This window comes from Phocoena phocoena, chromosome 15, assembly GCF_963924675.1.
Source record: "Phocoena phocoena chromosome 15, mPhoPho1.1, whole genome shotgun sequence".
NCBI classification, from domain to species: Eukaryota; Metazoa; Chordata; class Mammalia; order Artiodactyla; family Phocoenidae; genus Phocoena; species Phocoena phocoena.
The window spans coordinates 14,194,334-14,216,081 of NC_089233.1; the positions used below are offsets into that span (position 1 = coordinate 14,194,334).

The following is a 21,748-nucleotide window of genomic DNA, read 5'->3' on the forward strand; positions in this document are numbered from 1 at the left end:
TCCATCATATTAATGGGTAAAAGAAGAAAAATCACATGTTCATAGCAACAGAGAAAAAGGATATGACTTAATAATTTTATTGTGAATAAACACCCATTCACAATAAAACCCCTCAAAACACTAGAAATAGAGGGAAACTTCCTCAATTTGGAAAAGAGCAAGTATGAGAAACCTACAGCTAACACAAAATTAAACAGTGAAAGGCTAAATGCTCTCCCCCTGAGATAGGAAAAAGACAAGAATGTCCGAAATCACTGTTCTTATTCAATAAAGTACTCAAAGTCTTAGTAAATGTAATTAAGTAAAGGAAATTAAAGGGATGCCAATTGGAAAAGAAGAAACAAAACTGTCCCTTTTTGTAGAAGATATAATGGTCTATGTAGAACACCCCAAGAAATCTACTAAAAAAATCCTGCTGGAAATAATAAGTGACTCAGCAAGGTTGCAGGATATAAGATCAACATACAAAAATTAATTCTATTTCTACAGAATTCAGTGAACTTGTGACAACTGAAATTAAAAATGCAATACCATTTATAATTGCTAAAACAGAAAAATACTTAGGTATAAACCTAACAAAGTATAGGACCTGTATACTAAAAACTATAAAATGCTCATTAACGAAATCAAAGATCTAAATAGATCATGTTCATGATATGCAAATTAAGACCCACTGAGATCTTGACAAACCTGTTAGAACAGCTAACCTAAAAAATGACAATACCAGGGCTTCCCTGGTGGCGCAGTGGTTGAGAGTCTGCCTGCCGATGCAGGGGACACGGGTTCGTGCCCCAGTCCAGGAAGATCCCACATGCCGCGAAGCGGCTGGGCCCGTGAGCCATGGCCGCTGAGCCTGCACGTCCGGAGCCTGTGCTCCGCAACGGGAGAGGCCACAACAGTGAGAGGCCGGCGTACCGCAAAAAAAAAAAAATGACAATACCAAATGCTGGTTAGGATGCAGAGAAACTGGATTTTTCCTCCATGGCTGTGCTTGACATTCTTCATGGCTGAGGTGCTGCGGCCCTCACTGCACAGCCTGGTGTCAGAACTCAGCAGATGTCTAATAAACACTTACAGAACTAAACTGGCCTGAATGAGATACGGTGACATTTATTTCCCCTATGTCCATGTTTACACTGGGAAGAGAGAAGAAATCTTAGAGACTGAAGTCAAGTATTGGTCTAACATAAAATTTCCCAGTTTTAAACTCTTCTTTGAATGGCGTCAGTGGTATCAAAAGATGCCCTGTGGTATAAGAAAGACCAATGGACTAGAGGGCAGAAGGTTGTGGCTCTAGATTTGGCTTAGCCACTTTATGAGACTTTAAGGAAGTCTCTTCACCATCTGATCAGTTTCCACAGGAAAAAAGTGAGGTAAAACGCATCTCCAAATCTCAGAAATGATATTCTAATCCTAAACCTCATATTATTTCTATAAATAATTTTCTACATACATTGTACATAACACAATAAGATAAGGTACATAAGGAGACAAGGCAACATAACTGAGAACCAACAGAAACAACAGATAACAGAAACAAATCAACAGAGATTTTAGATATTGGAGTTATCAGATACAAACAATGAAATAGCTGAAATTTCCAGTATTCAAGAAGATAAAAGCCAAGCTTGAAAATTTCAGCAGGGAACTGGAAAGGATACAGTGTGATATATCATATTTGAAACAAACAAAACAAACAAATTATTTAACTGAGAAACACACTATCCAAAATTTTTAAATTGGTGTGGCATTTAATAGCATATGAGACACAGCTGAAGCAAAAATTAGTGACTTGGAATACAAATCAAAAGAAACTGTCCAAGTGAAATAAAAAATACAATAACACATGTTTAACTGGAGTTACAGAAGAAAAATACTGGGGAAGAAGAAATATTTAATGAAATAAAAGCTAAGAAGTCTTCAACCAATGATGGAAAGTATCAATCCACAAATTTATGAAGCCCAAGAAGTCCCAAAAAGGAAAATAAAAAGAAGTTCACATCTAGACACATTAGAGCATAAAACCAAAGGGAGAGAAAAAGAAACCAGAGGGAAGAAAACAACAAACCACCTTAAAAGCAGCAACAAACTAACAGCTGACTTTTCATCAGTGGAATTTAAAAGACAGGGGAATATCTTTATGGTGTTGAAAGGAAACAAATGCCAACCTAGAATCTGATACCCAGCTAAAATATACATTTTTGGACAAAAACTGAGAGTATGCCATCAGCAGACCTCCACTAAAGGAAATTTTAAAGGGTGCTTTTTGGGCAAAAAGAAAACAGTCCCAGATGGAGGCTCAAAAATGCAAAAAGGAACAGAGAACAAAATCATGTTTAAAATGCAGGTAAATCTAAATAAATACTGACTACATAAAGCAATTAACAATACTGTCCTTACATTTATAATTAACATACACAACAATGACAGCATGAGTTGGGAAGGGAAAAATGGAGGTTGTGTTCTGAAGTCCTTGCTTTGCACAGTTACAGAGTAAAAGTATTTTAACACTAGACTGATTAGTCAAGTTTGCATGTAGTAATTTCTAGTGCACCCACTAAAAGAATAGAAAAAGTATATAATTCCCAGCCTAACTGGAGGAAAAATAAGACCTACTGTGGCTGAGAAAATGAAAGAAGTGCAGAAAGAGAAGGAAGAGGGGTTCCAGAAAAAGCTGGAGAGGCAGACGGAGACTGATCACATAGGACCCTAGGGGCCACATTAAGGATTTTGATTTTCATGCTAAAAGCAATGGGAGGTCAATCTAAGGCACCTAAGCAGCAGACATCTACATTCTATAAAGACATCTTTGGCTATGGTGTGAAGACCTTATGGAAGAAGAGAGAACTTTACTACCACTGTCAGGACTATTTCCAGAGCACTGCCCCTCCAATCAAATAATTTGTTTTTTAGGTATCTTACCTAAAAAAGTAACAATGAATAAAAAGATAGAAAATAAAATTCAGTTTTGGCTTTAATTTTTAAGATTTACTTTGTAAGTTAATTGTCTTTGCAGCTACTTTATTAACATTTCAAATACTAGGTAGCCTTTATTTCTTTGTTCCTTAATGCTCCCAGTACATATTCTTCTGTCTAAATATTTAAGTCTGACAGATCATTAGGGTCAGATATATACAATCTAATTGGCACCAAGGCATGAGGGCCTTTTAACCTCCTGTTTGAGACTAGACCACGTGAAATTTTAATTGAGTGATTCTAATATTATTAAATATCATTAACCTGCAAAGCTGTTCAGGAAGCCACTTAGGTTGTGGAGGGAGGAAAAAGTGAGATTCGTGTTCAATTAAGCCTGACTTTACTTGCCTACAGAGCATTTTTATAAGAAAAGGTAGCCCATTCTTTATTACCTTTTTGGTATTAATTTATCTTTACTGTGATATAATTCACAAACCATAAAATTCAACCTTTTAAAGTATACAGTTCAGTGGGTTTTAGTACAGTCACAAAGTTGTGCAACCAACACCACTAAATAATTCCAGAACATTTTCATCACTCCAAAAAGAAATCCCATACCTATTAGCAGTCACTTCCCAGTCTGCTCTTCCCCCAATTTCCAACAACCACTAAACCACATTCTATCTCTAAGGATTTACCTATTCTGGACATTTCATATAAATGGAATCATACATTATGTAGTCTTTTGTGTCGATTTTTCATCTAGAATAATGATTTCAAGGTTCAACCATGTCCCCTTTTTTAAAAAGCACTTTTAAATGGAAAGTTTGAACAGGAAACTAGGCAGAGGAGTAAAACAAACCTCTGTGCACCCATCATCTAGCCTCAACAACCCTCAACCCGTCTACACACCCACATACTTCTTACTTCGTATCATTTTGAATCAAATCCCAGACACTATATTGTTTCTGTATAAATATTTCAGTAAGGACATATCATTATGATCGCTACTCGAACACTGGCCTTCTGATTGGGTTGTTTTTTTTTAATGGCCTACCTCTACTAAAAACTGAATTTCTCCTTTGCTAGGCATTATTTACTTAAAAAATACATTAGATTCAGGCACTCATTCTGTCTAATAAAAACACTAAAAGGGAAAAAGGAAAACCAAAATCCCAGAAATATTTCTGCAGAGGCCAAGATTCAAAGTGATCTAAAATTTGATAAACACCTCAATATTTCTTCTGACAGTCAGAAACACTCATATGGGGGTTGTTTACTATTTTCACTTTCCCTTGTCATTCTGGGAAAGGACTAGAGGTTATTACAAGGGTGTTTTGTTTTGTTTCTCAGTACACACCAATTACAAGCCAGAAAGCACTTCAGGTGCCTTGGTGAGGGCTGAAAACAAAGAAATCTCAGGCAGAAAAGACAGTTTATGAGTCCAACAGACTGAATTCAGGGCTTTCTTAATGTTTGTTTTAGGAAAGGTAGCAAACAAGTAGCTATTCATTATAATAAGGTGAGGGGAAAATAAAGAGAAAAGAGAGCAGGAAGGACAAGGGTAATGGAAGAATACATACTTGACTGGTTCTTACCTTCTTGTGAGCTATCAGGAGGCAGTTGGAATGTTCGTGTTCACAAGCAATTTCATAGTCGGGGATCAGATCCACCAACTCACAGACAAAGCGCACCACTTCTTCGTGCCAGGGCACGTTGGCCATGGTAAGACTGCTTGCCGAACTCTCTCCACAGTAGGTAACACCCTGTGGAAACATTACAACAGTTAGAGACAGTTACAGACCTATTTAAATGTCACAGAGGAAGAGCTTCAGAGCCAGAAAGCCTTCTACAGGTCAACCAATCCAAGCCAAGCCAAGCCAATCCAGATCCTCAAGTGAAGAAAGCAGTACAAAGATGATAAAATTTGCTTGGAAGCTCATACAAGTAACGAGTGACAAAGACAGCACTGGAGCTCCCAGGCCAGCGCTCTTTACACTCTGACAAGCCTGATGCTTCTTGGGTACTTGTGCTTTGTGCTACATCACCATCTACACTGTCCAGTCACAGTAATGTATCTGAACTAATAATACATCTTTCCATTCAGATTCATTTGTGCTCCGTAACAGATCAATTCTCATGGGATTATAATCCCCTAGTACAATAATGGAGGTATAGTTGACACCCATAACAATTCAGTGAATAATTTACTGACTGGGAAAATAAGATGAGCTCCTATTTTCTAGTATAATTTAGATTTGAGGTTGATAAACATTCTGTAAAGGGCCAGATAGGGATCCCTTTCAAATTATTCTTTTGGAATCATTCTAAGGAGATCACTTTGCAATGCATTTTTTATGTGGATATGTATAAACACAGAATCATGCCAAAATGAAAATACATGTATAGAAATACACATATATATACACACACACAGATATGTGTATATATATATATATATATATATATATATATATATATATATATACACCTTTACACACACCTACATGTATATACATGTATCTACCCCCTAGAGAAATTCCCATTCACTACAAATGCAGTAAGATAAATTGGTTTTTAACTCTTTTTAATTCTACCTGACAGCCCAGGTACGTAAGACACAAAAGTTTTATAACTAAGTTTTCCATTTGGTAAGTTACATAGTGATAAGTGATTTATGACTAATTTTCAATACTGACTATCGTAACTTTGTAGGCTCTGTAAATACCCAAGAAATCAAACTTTCTTGAAAAAAGACTCGAATAGTCTAGATGTGCTACTAAGTAGGGAATAACTAAAATAGAATGAGGCTCTCTCTCACTCGCGCTCTCTCTCTCTCCCTCTCTCACACACACAGACTGGAGGGGATAGAATGAAATTAAATGAAAAGCCTACAATGAGCACTGCAGAGTGACCCTGACCCTACAGATGGCAGAGCTGGGAGGGGGCCAAAAACTCAGATGAGTTCTGCAAAACCCTCTACTCCAGATGGCTGTTCAAAGACTACTTACTGGTGTACTACACTGAGATGACCTTTGCTGAACATAAACTAGAGGAGACCCAGCTTAATTACAATAATCAAGAGAAGCTTCTCTATTAATTAGCTCACTGATTTACAGAATTCATTAAACTGAATTTGGGTTTTAGCTGAATAAAAAAAAGCAAATAATACAACAGTTTAAAAAATCTTTAAGAAAGCGTGGCTGAAAACTTGTACTAAACTTGCCCAAATACATGAAAATGATTTATTCATAAGTCAAATTAGTCATAAAAATGCACTTTACTTCACTTTAAATACTGTTTATGAGGGATGAAATATATGAACAACCATGTAGATACTGCTTAATTCAAAGGAATTTATTTTTTTAATAATACTTTTCTTAGTTATTTATTTATTTATGGCTGTGTTGGGTCTTCGTTGCTGCGCGCGGGCTTTCTCTAGTTGCAGCAGGCGGGGGCTACTCTTTGTTGCGTTGCGCGGGCTTCTCATCACAGTGGCTTCTCTTGTTGCAGAGCACGGGCTCTAGGCACGTGAGCTTCAGTGGTTGTGGCACGTGGGCTCAGCAGCTGTGGCTCATGGGCTCTAGAGCACAGGCTCAGTAGTTGTGGCGCACGGGCTTAGTTGCTCCGTGGCATGTGGGATCTTCCCGGAATAGGGTTCGAACCTGTGTCCCCTGCACTGACAGGCAGATTCTTAACCACTGTGCCATCAGGGAAGTCCCAAGAATTTATTTTTAATATTTAAAATGTTAGTTCATTGAAGCAGAGGTTTTAGGTAAGATCTTTTTTTTATTATTAATTTATTTTGGCTGTGCTGGGTCTTAGTTGCGGCATGCGGGCTTCTTGGTTGCGGTATGTGGGATCTAGTTCCCCGACCAGAGATGGAACCCAGGTCCCCTGCATTGGGAGCGTGGAGTCTTACCCACTGGATCACCAGGGAAGTCCCTAAGTAAGATCTTATATTCATGACAATGGCTTTGGAAAATAATATCGATTATTCAGCAATAATAAAGCATGAAATGCTGAGGAGAGATCTGGTTTGGAAAGGAAATGAGAGGATGATTGCCATAGGTCATCACTCTGCCTTCACATTATACTTCTCTATACGTTCGCATGATGCTCTATCGTTAACAAAGCATTTTCACGTAAAACTTCTCATTTTAGCGGGACAAAATCCTCCGAGGTGGGGCGTGTGGGTAACTTCCTGAGCCGACGGCGGAGGCCGAGCCTGCGCGTGACAGAACTGCCATGGGTAGAAACCGGCCTCCCTGAACGGCCTCCCTGAGCCCTCCCTCAGCTGGGCTCCTCAACACCTCCCTCCGGTCCTCCCCCTTCTACATGGCCTGCTTCATTTCATCGCACACTGCGGTCTACTGACGACCCGCCCAGACTGGGTTCCTGATCGCACTTGCCCCTGAAGAGTCTAAAGACGTTTTGCTTTCCCTCACATGGCAGCTGCCCGCCACCTTCTCCTCCCAGCACCACCTTCCACTCCCACCCTGTGTATCACCAGCACCAAGTTCTCGCCTCACAACTTTGGAAAAACAGTGTCCTCAAGAAAACAGACGGGTATAATGTGGCAACTGAAAGCGCTCATTCCAGAATTCCAGAGGCTGAGAGGTGACAAGCAGCCCCAAAGAAAGTTCCTGAAGAGCAGGACCACTTATGCATCTTCCTGTTTGCAGTGAAAAGCACAACCCACACCATCACACTGGTGACTTCTGGATGGACCACTCTGCTCCAGGACATGGGGGCCATCGGGTCTTTTTCATGGGCTGCTTACAAAGTCTACCTGGGGATTCAAAGTCTGTGGGAAGAGCTCTTGATATTCTAATTAAACTGACTGGTTGTCAAAAGACTCCCGGTATGATTGTTTTTGTCCCTGATAGTTTGAAGAGAAATGTCTTCATAAATTTTTGCAGCAATACATGTCACTCCTTTATCTTAAAAACGCTTCAATAGCTGTCCCCCCCACCAAAAGACCAGCCCACGTTTCTCAGCCTAGCACCTGAGGCCTTCTTACTGGACTGCCCCACTCCGCATCCAGTCTTTCCCTGGCTAAATTCTCCACCATCTCTTTGATCTTCGGCCAGGAACTCCAATCCCATCTAATCCCAATCTCATCATACCCTGTGCATCTCTCTTCTCAGATAACTGGCATAACTTTGATGTGTCTAAATCCTGAGCTCTTAGAGGGTGGAGGCCACACCCTATTATTCTCTGTACCCCCAACTAATCTGTTCTAAAGAGCAAGCCACATATTCCTCTATGAAATTAAACTCCAGAACTCTTTTCTGATCTAATACAAAATTTAATTCATATTTTTTCAAGATTTTTCTACACTTTAACGATTATGAACCAACTGATAATCACTGGTTAGGTATTGCTACATACATGAACAACCGGTAATACTCCCTACGTTTGTGTGCAGAAAGAGATTGAGACTATGCTAAGACATTTGTTTTGCAAGATGCATTCTGCAAGGATTGAGTTCTGTAGACAGTCATGGTGCTAATGCAAAGAGAGTTTTAAATCATTTGACAACAAATAATTACTGAGCACTTACTCTTCTCAAGGTGCAGTGCTAGGCAGAGAATACAAAGACGGTATTTCATTTACAGATGGATTGTGTTATGAAAGCTTTCCAATAAGGCAGATGTTTACAACACGAAACACATTTTCACAAACAAGTAAGCAAATAACGATGGTTAAGCTTCCCAGGCTAGCAAATATAGGTCTACTTAAGGCTAATGAGGCTAAAATACATGTTAATTTACAGGGAATGGAACAGAGAAATATTTTACAAGACTAACAGTGAAAGAAAAATCAATGTAATAGAGAAACAGCTTCTATTGATTCATTTTTAAATAATGTGCTTGATGGAAAGTGATCTAAACATTTACTGAACCCAGGCATATGTTACCCCCTTGAATTCTCAAAACAAGTCCATTAAATTGATATTAGTATTCTAATTTTAATACTGAGGAAATTTAGGCTCAAGGAGGATAAATAACCTGTCCCAGGCTAAATGAATACATTTTAGGAATGTATCAAAGCTTACACAACTTCCCCACCTGAGACTATGAGAGACCCGCCCTGAACCCTCCACATACACACACACACATCCAGGAAATCCAGGAAAAGGATATGAATGGATCCGAGAGCCTCAGGTATTTCACTAGCCCAGGGTCACTTTGTATTATCAATTTCACATCTTCAGGGCATTTATGTGACCTTGAGGTACTATTAAATTTTAACACCAACCCCATTTCAGGGTTAGGCCCTGGGAGACTTTTTCTTTTTACCAAAAGCATAGGTAAGGGATAAGCCTCCAAGTACCACTCTGTGTCAGTGGGTGAATTTTTTCCTAATTCGTCCTTTCACTAAAGGTGAAAGGGCCTAGTCTTCTGCCACATCCTGTCTCTACTGGAGCTGCAGAGTACCACCAGGCAATCTCCCTTTTTACAGCCCCTAAGGAATTCCCTTACAGACCTGACAGACTGACTATTCTCTCAAAAGTATGTTTACCATAACATTTACTTCTAAGTGTTTGCTTTTGGAGGAATCTGAGGTTATCTTAGGCTGCCATATTGCTAGCTCTTACCAAATGTTTTTTGGAGAGGCTTTATTACTATTATTTTTAAGACGCTTCCATTTTAGAAAATTTTACTTTGATTAATAAGACAACAACAACAGAAAGCTGCCTTTTCAGACATTAAATAGTTTAACCTACTGAACAGGAAAGCGTGCCTTCTCCATTTACTGATTTCATTCCAATCATTTGAATTATAAAAGTAATGCATGCTCACTGCAACAATTCACACAACACAGAAATATGAAAAGTAAAGCAAGTCTTTCCTTCCCCTTCTCCCAAATCGTACACTGTTAATGATTTGATATGTATCCTTCCATACTTTTCTTATATAAATGTATCTAAACATATACTGTTAAAAATTTGATCAAGTAATAATTATTCTATAACTCATTTTGTTTCTTAATAGTATACTATTTTCTGTAAACTTCCCTTTTCCTACTTCAGTTTAAGAGAAAGATACTTCATTAACTTGCTGGACAAATGAGAGATGAATTTAATAAACCATGTGATCCTCAAAGGCCCAGGTACTTGATATTACAGGTCTCCTACCAGAGACAATTGATCATCCCACGCTTTCCCCTGATACACACAAACTGTTGTCTATTACCTTATATTTTATAATTTAAATAAGACATTTAAAATTGTGATTAGATTACACACTTCTCCAAGATTTTTCAATTAAAAAATTCTCTCAAAGTAGTTCATTTTACTTCGGTAGATTTTGCCTTGTTCAATAAGACATCCATCTCCCAAACAGCATATCTAAATTTAGAAAACAAATTTGTACCTATGATGCTTTGACGAGGCCTGGCACATAAAGACAGCTCAGAAATATTTGTTAAATGCAGGGATAAAATAGTAAAATGGAAATCTTGTTTGAAAGAAACTATGTCATTATAACATCTCAGCTATAAGTAGAAGGCTTCATCTGTTTCCTAGTTATGTTAATAGTTTGTCCGACTACAAAATGCCCATCAGAGAATTACACTGTTTACAAAGTAGCCATCTTTCTTTAAAATTTGGTTGATTCATTTCAGATTACAAAATACCTTCTTCATTATAGGAAACATGACTGCAAAGAAAGAAGGAGAAAAAAAGGTGACAGTGCGATCCAGCCAAGTTAATAATAGAGGTTTTACTGCAGCATAATTTGAAGCAGCATTCTTTAATAGCTAAACCATAAATTAAAACACCACTCATCTCTGATGTTGGCAAGGTTTCCTTAAGCCAATGCATATATTTAAAGTGTAGCTTGTCTCTTTGCATCATTAGAGTTCTCGCCAAGAGTAGCCTTTTGAAATTAAGAGCAATTTTAAAAGAAAAGTGTCTTGACCTCACTAGAGGCTGCTACACACTCAGCAATATTTCATCTGCTCCTCTCACCTCCCCATCCGTCCAGAGGAACGTAATGCAGAACGCTGAACTTAGTAAAAAACGGCTGTAAAGCTGAAATATGCTCTGATGTGACAGAGTGCATCCAGCTTCATAAACATAAACTGAAGAGTGGAGCTTTGAGAGATTGGGTTAATTTTCTGGTCACTTTCTCTCATTCTGTGTATTCTTAGTTGTCCAAGAAAGCTGTCTGCCTCTGAAAACTCTATAGCTGATGACTTCCAAATCATTACTGCCGGGCCTGTCTTATCCCCGGAACGCCAGGCTTATAGAACCTGTGGCTTCTTTGAACCTACACTTGGATTATTTAAAAGCTATCTCAAAGTATTAAGGTCAACATAGAACTCATGCAATTACTCCCTAAATTTGCCTCCCTTCTCCACTGGTCTTTTCCATCTCAGCAAACTGTTCCACATCCACACGATTGCTTAAGTCAAAAACCCAGGTGCTATTCTTGATTCTTTTTGTTCTTTCATACCCTACATGTCATCTAACAACAAGTTCTGTTGGATCTACTCCCAAAATATATCACAAATGCACCCAGTCCTCTCCAATGACCTTCCCCACGCCATCACATCTCTTGCTTGGCAAAAGTTTTGTTACCGGTCTACCTACTTCTACTACTGCCCTCTATAATCCACTCATGGCAATGGCAGGGTGATCTTTCAAAACCATAAATCAGATCGTATCACTCTCCAGTTTAAAACCCTTTCCTAGCACACCTAGTATTAAAAAAAAAGCTTATCGTTAAACTTAGTATAAAATCTGATTCTTTTATCCATACATGAAAGGCCTAACAAAATCTGGCCCCAGCCCACCACTCTGACTCATCTTGTACCACAGCCAACTCCAACTACCCCACGGACATCATGTAGGACCTCTGTGGACCAGCTGTGCCATCTGCCCAGAATGCTCTGACCCCAAGCCTCTGCATGTGGTGCTGCTTCTTACTATTCAGTTATCAGTTTTTAAAAGAGTCATCTCCTCAGAAAAGCCTTCCTGCTTTTGAAATCTAAAGCAGCCAACCACAGTATCTAGTAAAACAGCATATGCGTTTACCCTCTGACACATCAATCCACTTACAGGTATCTAACCCAAAGAAACACTGGCAAAAACATGACAGTGACAACCAGACATTAAATGGCTCCTGCTGGAAGCATACACGACGACCAATGAAATAATCTTGAAATGCAATCCACACACACACACACACACACACACACACACACACACACACACAAACCTGATCAATCTTCTTTTGATCTAACTAACAATCCACGGGAAATCTAAGGGGCAGAGCAACATGCAATCACCAAAATCTAAAATATAAATATGGGGAACTAACCAGGATAAATGATCCATTTTTTCCAACAAAATAAATTACAAGGGGGAAAAAAAACACATGGAAGAGGAACTAATAGATTAAAAGAAATTTAAGAGAGAAATAATCCAATTCTGACCCTTATTTGGATCCAGATTAAAAAATACTTTAGACAATTGGTTTAAGAAGATGTGGTATATATACACAATGGAATATTACTCAGCCATAAAAAATAATGAAATATTACCATTTGCAGTAACATGGATGGACCTAGAGATTATCATACCAAGTGAATTAAGTCAGAAAGAGAAAGGGAAATATTATATGATATCATTTATGTGAGGAATCTAAAAATGAGTACAAATGAATCTACATACAAAATAGAAACAGACTCACAGACATAGAAAACAAACTTAGAGTTACCAAAGGGGAAAGAGAGGAGGGGAAGAATAAATCAGGAGTATTGGATTAACAGATAAACACTACTGTACATAAAATAAACAAGAAGGATTTACTATATAGCACAGGGAACTATATTCAACATCTTATAATAACCTATAATGGAAAATAACCTGAAAAACTATATATATATATGTGTGTGTGTGTGTGTGTGTGTATATGTGTGTAAATAAATAAATATATATATATATATATATAAAACTGAATTACTTTGCTGTATACCTGAAACTAACACAATATTGTATATTAACTCTACTTCAATTTTAAAAAATACTGTTAAAATAACTGGTCAAGTTGAAACCTTATATGTTCCAATATATGAGATTATTGTTAGAACTGTTTAGTAAGAACAGTATTCTGAATAAGTGTTTGAAGTGAGTGCATATCTTTTAGAAATACATACTAAAATAGTTATGGATGAATGGTATAATGTGGGGATTTGCTTCACAGGTAAGGGCAGGAAAATGGGTAGGAGTACAGCTGAAACACAAGCTAGTAATTTTTGAAGCTGGTAATGGATGGATGGGGTTCATTACATCAGTCTCTCTACTTCTGTATATATTTGAAGTTTTCCATAGTAAAAGTGTAGTTAAAAGCCAACCAATTACTCACTATAACAGTATTTTATTTCTCAGCATATTAAAGTTACTATGTAGTGAGCACTACATTCATTTTCTGTTGACGGTCTACCTCTCACTAAAATATAAGCTTTTTATATGTGAGAGCAAATGCTTAGTCTTTACTGCTCTTATCTCCAATACCTAGAACAGTGCCAGGAAACTTGATTAATATTTCTGACTGAATAATATAAAACATTCGGGACCTCCTGCAGAATTTTAGAAGATTGTAATTCCACCGTGGCCAGCAAAGCATAATGGGAACGTGCCCAACACTAGCCGGCAGGGGCTTACCTTCACCTCGATGAAGTCAGGGTTCCCCAGGGACACCAGCTTAGCATAGGCCTGGAGTTCATCCACGTTCCATGCTTTCACCAGAGTCAGCCTATAGACAGTACGTTGTTGCTAAAACAGAGGAAAACACAACTTTGTTTTTATCACCTAGGAAGATTTTCAAATTTCTTAAACCCATAGGTGAAACCTGGCATGAACTTCTATTTATTGAAGTTGCATTTTGTAGAAAGATGAAAAAAACGTAAACAATGTCATAAGACTCCCAGAAGCCTTATAAAGGCACAGATATTGGTATATTTTTCTTCTCTCACTTACAGTATCGAACACTAGATAAGACACCCAAAAGGTTCTTAACAAATACCCTGAATTCCATTTAGTTAGAAATAGTAAATTGACCAAACAGTTTTAGATTGGTGAAAATTACTTCACATAACCTTCAGGCTTTCAGGTATCAATTGCTCAAAGTTATTTACAGTAAGAATTTCTAATCACTCTTGTCCTCTTTCCTGCTTCCTCATTATTTAATGATCTCTACTTGGCAGAAAAGGCACATTGATGAACTGTCAATGTTGCCATTTGTTTACCATGTAACCAAAAGAGGTATTGATCTTCTGAAAAGCCATTAGACAACAGTCATGCAAGCCTTTAAAAGCTTTATACCTTTGACTTTGTAGCTCCCTTCCAGGACCCTAGACAAATTACTAAAAGTTCAAAGACTTATTCAAACATCTCAAAACAACATGATTAATGATAGTTTAAAATCTACAACAAGAGTGGGGGCAGAACCTGTGACTTGCCTTTAACCAACAGAATATGGCAAAGATGATGTGACACGTGTAGTTATGTACACATGATTACATCCATCTGTAGCAAGTTCCTGGGTAGTATCCATGCTGCTAAACCTCAAACCATGCTTTAAGTAGCAAGGCTCAAAATACTCAAGAGAAAAACAAAGTGAAGTAAGACGTGAACAAAATGATACCAGTCTCTCTCTACATGCACCCCAGTGTTCACAGCAGCATTATTTACAATCACCAAGATATGAAAGCAACCTAAAGTCCACCAACAGATGAACGGATAAAAATGTGGTGTGTGTATATATACACACACACACACACACACACACACACACAATGGAATACTACTCAGCCATAAAAAAGAATGAAATTTTGCCATTTGCAACAACATGGTTGGACTTGGAGGGCATTATGCTAAGTGAAATAAGTCAGACAGAGAAAGACAAATACTTTATGATATCACTTATATGTGGAATATAAAAATTACAACAAACTAGTGAATATAACAAAAAAGAGACTCAGATATAAAGAACAAATTAGTAGTTACCAATGGGGAGAGGGGAGGGGGGAGACGCAAGATAGGGGTAGGGGATTAAGAAGTATAAACTATTATATATAAAATAAGCTACAAGGATATATTGTACAACACAGTTGTACAACACAGGGAATATAGCCAATATTTTATAATAACTATAAATGGAGTATAACCTTTAAAATTTGTGAATCACTATACTGTACACCTGAAACATATAATATTGTACATCAATTATACTTCAATTTAAAAAAATGTCGGGCTTCCCTGGTGGCGCAGTGGTTGAGTCCGCCTGCCGATGCATGGGACGAGGGTCCGTGCCCTGGTCTGGGAAGATTCCACATGCCGCGGAGCGGCTGGGCCCGTGAGCCATGGCCGCTGAGCCTGCGCGTCCGGAGCCTGTGCTCCACAACGGGAGAGGCCACAACAGTGAGAGGCCCGCGTACCGCAAAAAAAAAAAAAGAAAAAAAGAAAAAAAAAAAAAGAATGCCAATCTCTCTACTTTTGCTCATGTCTGAAGATAACCTAGGGATGAACAGTATTAGGCAGCCATATCAGAAAATGTACTCAAAACTTATTTTTAAAATGCAGTGTATAATGCACAAATGATAGAAATCTTCCAGATTCCCTTCACATAGCTAGAATTCACCCAATGCCAAAACCTAACAAAAATGGTAGAGAAGTGCAGGCCAATCTCACTTGTACTTATATATGCAAAAATCTTACAGAAATTTTAGCAAATGAAATTCAGCATTATGTTAAAAATTCTAGAAATGCAAAGATGATTCAATATTAGACTATATATTATACAATTCATCACGTCAATAGCTCAACACAGAAAAGTTATACAATCATCTTATAGACACACAAAGACATTTCATATCATTTAAAGCCCATCCCTGATTTTAAAACAGAATGAACAACTGAAAAACCATTTGGTAAACTCAAAAATTAAAAAACACATCCTTAACATAAAGAAAACACTCTCCAGTCAATAGTCCATGTCATTCTTAGAGATGTAAAAATAGAGGCATTTCTATTTAATCAGAATAACAGCAGAATGTCCACTCTACTATTTTTATAAACACTTCCCTGAAAGTTAAAATCAAAGCAATAAGGCAAGAACAAGAATAAGTGGATAGGGCTTCCCTGGTGGCACAGTGGTTGGGAGTCCGCCTGCCAATGCAGGGGACACAGGTTCGTGCCCCAGTCCGGGAGGATCCCACATGCTGCGGAGCGGCTGGGCCCGTGAGCCATGGCCGCTGGGCCTGCGCGTCCGGAGCCTGTGCTCCGCAGCGGGAGAGGCCACAGCAGTGCGAGGCCCGCATAACGCAAAACAAAAAAAAGAATAAGTGGATAGTATACAAAAAACAATTACTTGCAAATGATATAGCTGGCTTCTTGGAAACCTAAGAAAATCAGATTAAGTAAAATTGGTCAGTTACCAAATAAAAATAGAAAAATGAGCAGCTTTCCTAGCATAGAGCAGTGGGGTAAATGTGGACTCTGAGGCCAGACTGAATCCCAGACCACATACTACCCATCTTTAACTCTGTCTCAGTTTCTATCTGTGCAAGATGGGAGTTTACACAGGATTAAAAGTGTCCATCTACATAACGCTTAGAACCATGTTGGCAGCAGTAAGTCATACTAAGTATTAGCTATTATATGCCATATGTATGGTACATATATACTATATGTACGACTACAAAATGCAAGGCAAAGAAAATTCTACTTCAACTCTAAAATACATCTATACAATACTTGATGATTATTTATGAAATAACATGGAGAGTGAAAAAAGTAAATATTTCTGAGACCATAAAAAACTAGCCTACATGGACAGCCATGATAGATTTCTAAATATAATGTAATTCCAATGGGAGTTTAAAATTCCTTTCAACAAATAAACTGGCAATGATACCAACAATAACAAAAGCAAGAGTTAGCAATGAGTCAGCCCTTACTATGTGCCAGCTGTTGTTGTGTTTAACATCTTAGCAAAGATTCCAATATTTGTCTCATCTTTGCAACAAATCTTACAAAATAGGTTTATTAGCTTCACATTACAGATATGAAATTGAGGTCTAGTGCTGCTAAGTGAATTTCCCAAAGTTACACAGTTGGAAAGCAGCAAAGCTGGGATACGAACCCAAGCAGAATGAATCCAAGGCAGACTCTCTCTCCTTGCTTAACCTTTTCAAATTGTGGAAGAAATCATACAAAGAGAAACATACATAAAACACGAATGGACAGCCCAAGGGATTAACACAAAGAAAATATTCATCACCCAGTCACCATCCATTGCTTTAACCCCAAAGCTATCTAATATCCTGACTTCAACATTAAAGTTTAGGTTTTTGCCTGTGTTTGCAATTTATATACATAGAACCATAGACTGTTTTGCATCTTGCTTCTGTCATACAACACTGTGTTTATAAAGTTCATCCGTGTCGCTGTATGTCGAGATTTGTTCATTTTCTTCGTTATCTAATATTCCATTATATAAATATACAATAATTTATTCAACCGTTTCCCCCACTGATAGACATCTAGATTATTTCCAGTTTTTAGTTATTATAAAATGCTGTTCTCTCTCGTAACACTAGAGTTTAGTTCTTCCTGCTTTAGGGAATTTTATGAAATGCGATTATGACATGTATTCTTCTATGTCTGGCTTCTTTCACTGAGTTTGATGGTGACTTTAGCCTCAGATATATTTTTGCTGCTGTTTAGCACTCCAGTATATGAAAATACTTACGTTAGTGAAAGTTGTTGGTTCGTTGGTTTTTTCCTCAGTTTGGGTCTCTTACAAAATAGAATTGCTATGACTGTTACTGTACCTGACTCCCGATGGATGTCTCTTGAATGTTCCTAAGAGTGGAAATGCTGGATCACAGGATGTGCAGATACTGCTAAATTGGTTTCCAAAGTCATTTCACCATACTTCCACCTGCAGTGGATCAGAGTTCCAGCTGCTTCTCTTCTTCACCAACACTTGTTGTTAGTCTTTTAAATTTTAGCCATTCCTGCACTGTCCTATTTTGTATTTGCCCGTTTACTGATGAAGTTGAGTATGTTTTTGGCCATCCTGATCTCTTCTTTTGTGAAGTACTTGTTCAAATGTTTTGAATATTTCTTTATTGGGATAGCTGTCTTTTTACTACTGGGTTTTTCAAATTCTTTATGTATTCTGGCTGTAAGAATGCTGTTATAATTGTATTAGAAATATTTTCATCCACTTGATGGCTTTCCTTTCTGATTTCTTCATATCTTTTGATCAACAGATATAACTAATTTTAGTACATTTACCTTTTATCTATAGCCTACTAATGTTCAGATTGTTAAGGACAAAGAAAAGCACTATGGGGTTACTAAAAAAGAAATGTCATTAGATTTTATTTCAAATTATCAAATTCACATTCTGGGTTTCACTGTGTCTGTAGGGAGCCTGCTCGATGGGATGGTTTTGGAGACTTTAAAGTCTGTTTAAAATTAGTTAAAGCAGTTCCTAAAGTCTATAGAAGAAAGTTGTGTTATACTCCAGTTAGATCAAATTAAAACAAAAACTGAGTACAGATGTTGCTTGAGAGGTGAGAGCTGGAATTTCCTTTGCAAAGGACATACTTAACACTTTATTTTATCCTTCCTTTAGATTAAAAAAAAGAAAGAAAAAATTGGAGTACAAACTGGATTGTATTGTAGTAATTTAATTTGAATAAAACCTATTTTTTCCCCCAGTTTGGGGATTTAGTTAGTAATTTTAATTTGCATAGGTTCTGGTCAGTTATTACTGCAGGATTTTCTGAATGTGGCATATTATCTAGTAGGGACAGGGTTAGTGTAATACTACAGAATACAAAAATGAAGATGAAAGTATCCAATTCAGGCAAAAAGTTTAGCTACTTTCTGTTCAGGCTACAATGTGATTTGTAAAATGTCACAATGAGATTTGTAAAAAAGTGTCAAGTAGCTGGCATGTTATAATTTCATGTGTTTTCTGTTTAATTTGAGAGTCTAGGATTTTTTCCCCCCCGTGGTAGTAACAAACACAATAAAATGGGAGGGAGGGGTGGATCTGAAAGTAACATCACAATCAATGTGCAGCTAGGCTATGCAGCAAGAAACCTAGACGTTAACCTCTAGAATTCAGACCAGATCTCTGTGACAGAGTTTAAATTGGGGTTTTAACTTATGTTTGTTTCTTAGAGGGAAGCAATACACGGACTGAAAATACTGGGTTGGCCAAAAAGTTCTTTCGGGGTGGTACGGAAGAACCTGAATGAACTTTTTGGCCAATTCAATACATGGAGTGAAAATTGAGGTCAAAATTCCAAAGGTAAATGTTAAATGCTTATCAAAGGGAAGTGAGGGAAAAAAGGATTGAGTACAAAGTAGAAAAAGTCTGAGTAGTTAGGAAGGAGGAGAGAAAAGAGGGAAAAAGTATAAGATGAGGAAAAGAGTACATAGTAGCAATTAAGCTACTGGGCTCTGGAGTCAGCTGTGTGAGCTCAGGCATGCTCTCTGTGCCTCTGTAAAATAGGAAGAGTAACAGTATCTATATCTCATAGTATTGCTGTAAAATTAAAAGAACTAAAACAAATAAAGAACTTAGAACACAGCCTGGAAGATAGAAAACTATGAATAAATTTCAGCTACCATCATCACCACCACCAGCAGCAGTTACACAGATTCATTCATTTGTTCACACAGATATCAGTTCAACCAACAGTTACCAGGTCCCACTGTACACCAGGTATAATACTAGATGCTAGAGATACAGCAGTGAACAAGCAACCAACGTACCGACTGTTGTATAATCTACATTTTATTCTAGTAAACGAACAAAACCAAAGTCAGAAAAGAAATTAGCAACAATGGTTAATACCAAAAGAGGAGAGGAACCAGGAAACCAGAAAGGTAAGACTCCACCACTCCTGCCTGGCTTCTCAAAGGGAAGGAAATCCAAAAAGGAGGGGATATATGTATACATATGGCTGATTCACTTTGCTGTACAGCAGAAACTAGCACAACACTGTAAAGCAACTATATCCCAATTAAAAAACAAAAAAAACAAATTGAATGCTGACCGAGTCATATCATGCTTGTCAAAAAATTAATTCTAAACTCTTTAAAACAAACAAAAAAACCTTAAAATTGAAAAAATCCCTCACTGACGACCATTGTTTGTAAAAGCAAAAGAATATGTATTGCCTCTACTAGAAATTGGGCAATGAATCTTTCAAAGTCCTTAGAAAACATACTTTTCTTAAAATGGCTTTAATTAACTAAATTTTTTACTGTTCGTGGGAGACAAAACAAAATGTGTCCATCTGATATGTCAAATAAGCAAAGAATTAGAAAATAAATTCAAAGATATAATTCATGATGCAGCCAAATGAAGTATTCTTTATAATCAAAGAAGACAAGCAGGAAAATTATTATAGAATTACTTCCAAAATAAATTAACTAAGTAACCAACCAAATTAAACTGTAATGAATAACTGAAAATGCAGATCAAAGAAAGAGGGCAAAGACAATGTTATAAGACTCAGTGAAGAAAATCCAACCCAACAGGAAAAGAAATCATAGAAGGAAACACATGAAGCCATTAATAGTGCTTACTTCTGAGGATGAGAAGTAAGAGAAGGGTTGTAGGTTTATTATTTACATTTCTCTTTAAAGACCTGTAGAACACCATGAAACGTTCAACATGTTCATTACGAAAATCTCAGGAGAGAGAAAATGGCAAAAAATAATATTTGAAAACAAAATGGCCAAAACTTCCAAAATTTGATGAAAAACATGAGTCTACACATTGAAGAAGCACAACGAACTTCAAGTAGGATAAACTCAAAGAGATGCACACTGAGATATATTATAATCAAACTGTCAAAAGACAGAATCTTGAAAGCAGCAAAAGAGAAGTGACTTGTCATGTACAGGGATCCTTGATAAGATCAGAGCCTATTTCTCACCATCAACCATAATAGTCAGGAGACAGTGGGATGACATATTTAAATTGCTGAAAGAAAAAACTATCAACAAAGAATTCTACATCTGGTAAAACTATACTTCAAAAATAAAGGAGAGGGACTTCCCTGGTGGCACAGTGGTTAAGAATCCACCTGCCAATGCAGGGGACATGGGTTCGAGCTCTGGTTGGGGAAGATCCCACATGCTGCGGAGCAGCTAAGCCAGTGTGCCACAACTACTGAGCCTGCGCTCTAGAGCCCGCAAGCCACAACTACTGAGCCCACATGCTACAACTACTGAAGCCCGCGCTCCACAACAAGAGAAGCCACCGCAATGCAAAGCCTGCGCACCGCAACGAAGAGTAGCCCCCGCTCGCTGCAACTAGAGAAAGCCCACACGCAGCAACAAAGTCCCAATGCAGCAATAAATAAATAAATAAATAAAGTCATTTCCAGATAAACAAAAGCTCAGGGAGTTCATCACTAGCAGAACTGCCACAGAAGAAATGCTAAAGGGAATGCTTCAGGATGACATGAAAGGACACCAGACAGCAACCTGAAACCATGAGTAAAGAACTGTGATAAAGGTAACTAAATATGTAAATGTGAAAGCCAGTATTGTTCTATTTCTGGTTTCTAATTCCTTTTTTTGTTCCTATGTGATTTAAAACACATATACCTAAAACAATAATTATAAATCTACGTTAATGGGCATGCAATGTATAAAACGTAATCTGTGAAATTAACAACATAAGGAGGAAGACAGAAAATGAGGGGCTTAAAAAAAATAACTTATAAGCTTTTGCACAGCAAAAGAAACCAGAAACAAACCAAAATGAAAATCAAAACT

The 21,748-nt window shown here is 37.5% G+C and overlaps 1 protein-coding gene across 1 annotated transcript in view; it reads right to left on the bottom strand.

The window, feature by feature from the left end:
* The window catches only part of LOC136134558 (S-adenosyl-L-methionine-dependent tRNA 4-demethylwyosine synthase TYW1), a 151,861-nt gene that overhangs the window by 17,655 nt on the left and 112,458 nt on the right, over positions 1 to 21,748 (bottom strand). The window contains exons 14-15 of the mRNA XM_065892218.1: positions 13,595 to 13,705; positions 4,515 to 4,682 (exon numbers count right to left, since the gene is read on the bottom strand). Of these exons, the coding sequence (XP_065748290.1) occupies positions 4,515 to 4,682; positions 13,595 to 13,705 (279 nt within the window). The remainder of the gene's footprint in view (positions 1 to 4,514; positions 4,683 to 13,594; positions 13,706 to 21,748) is intronic.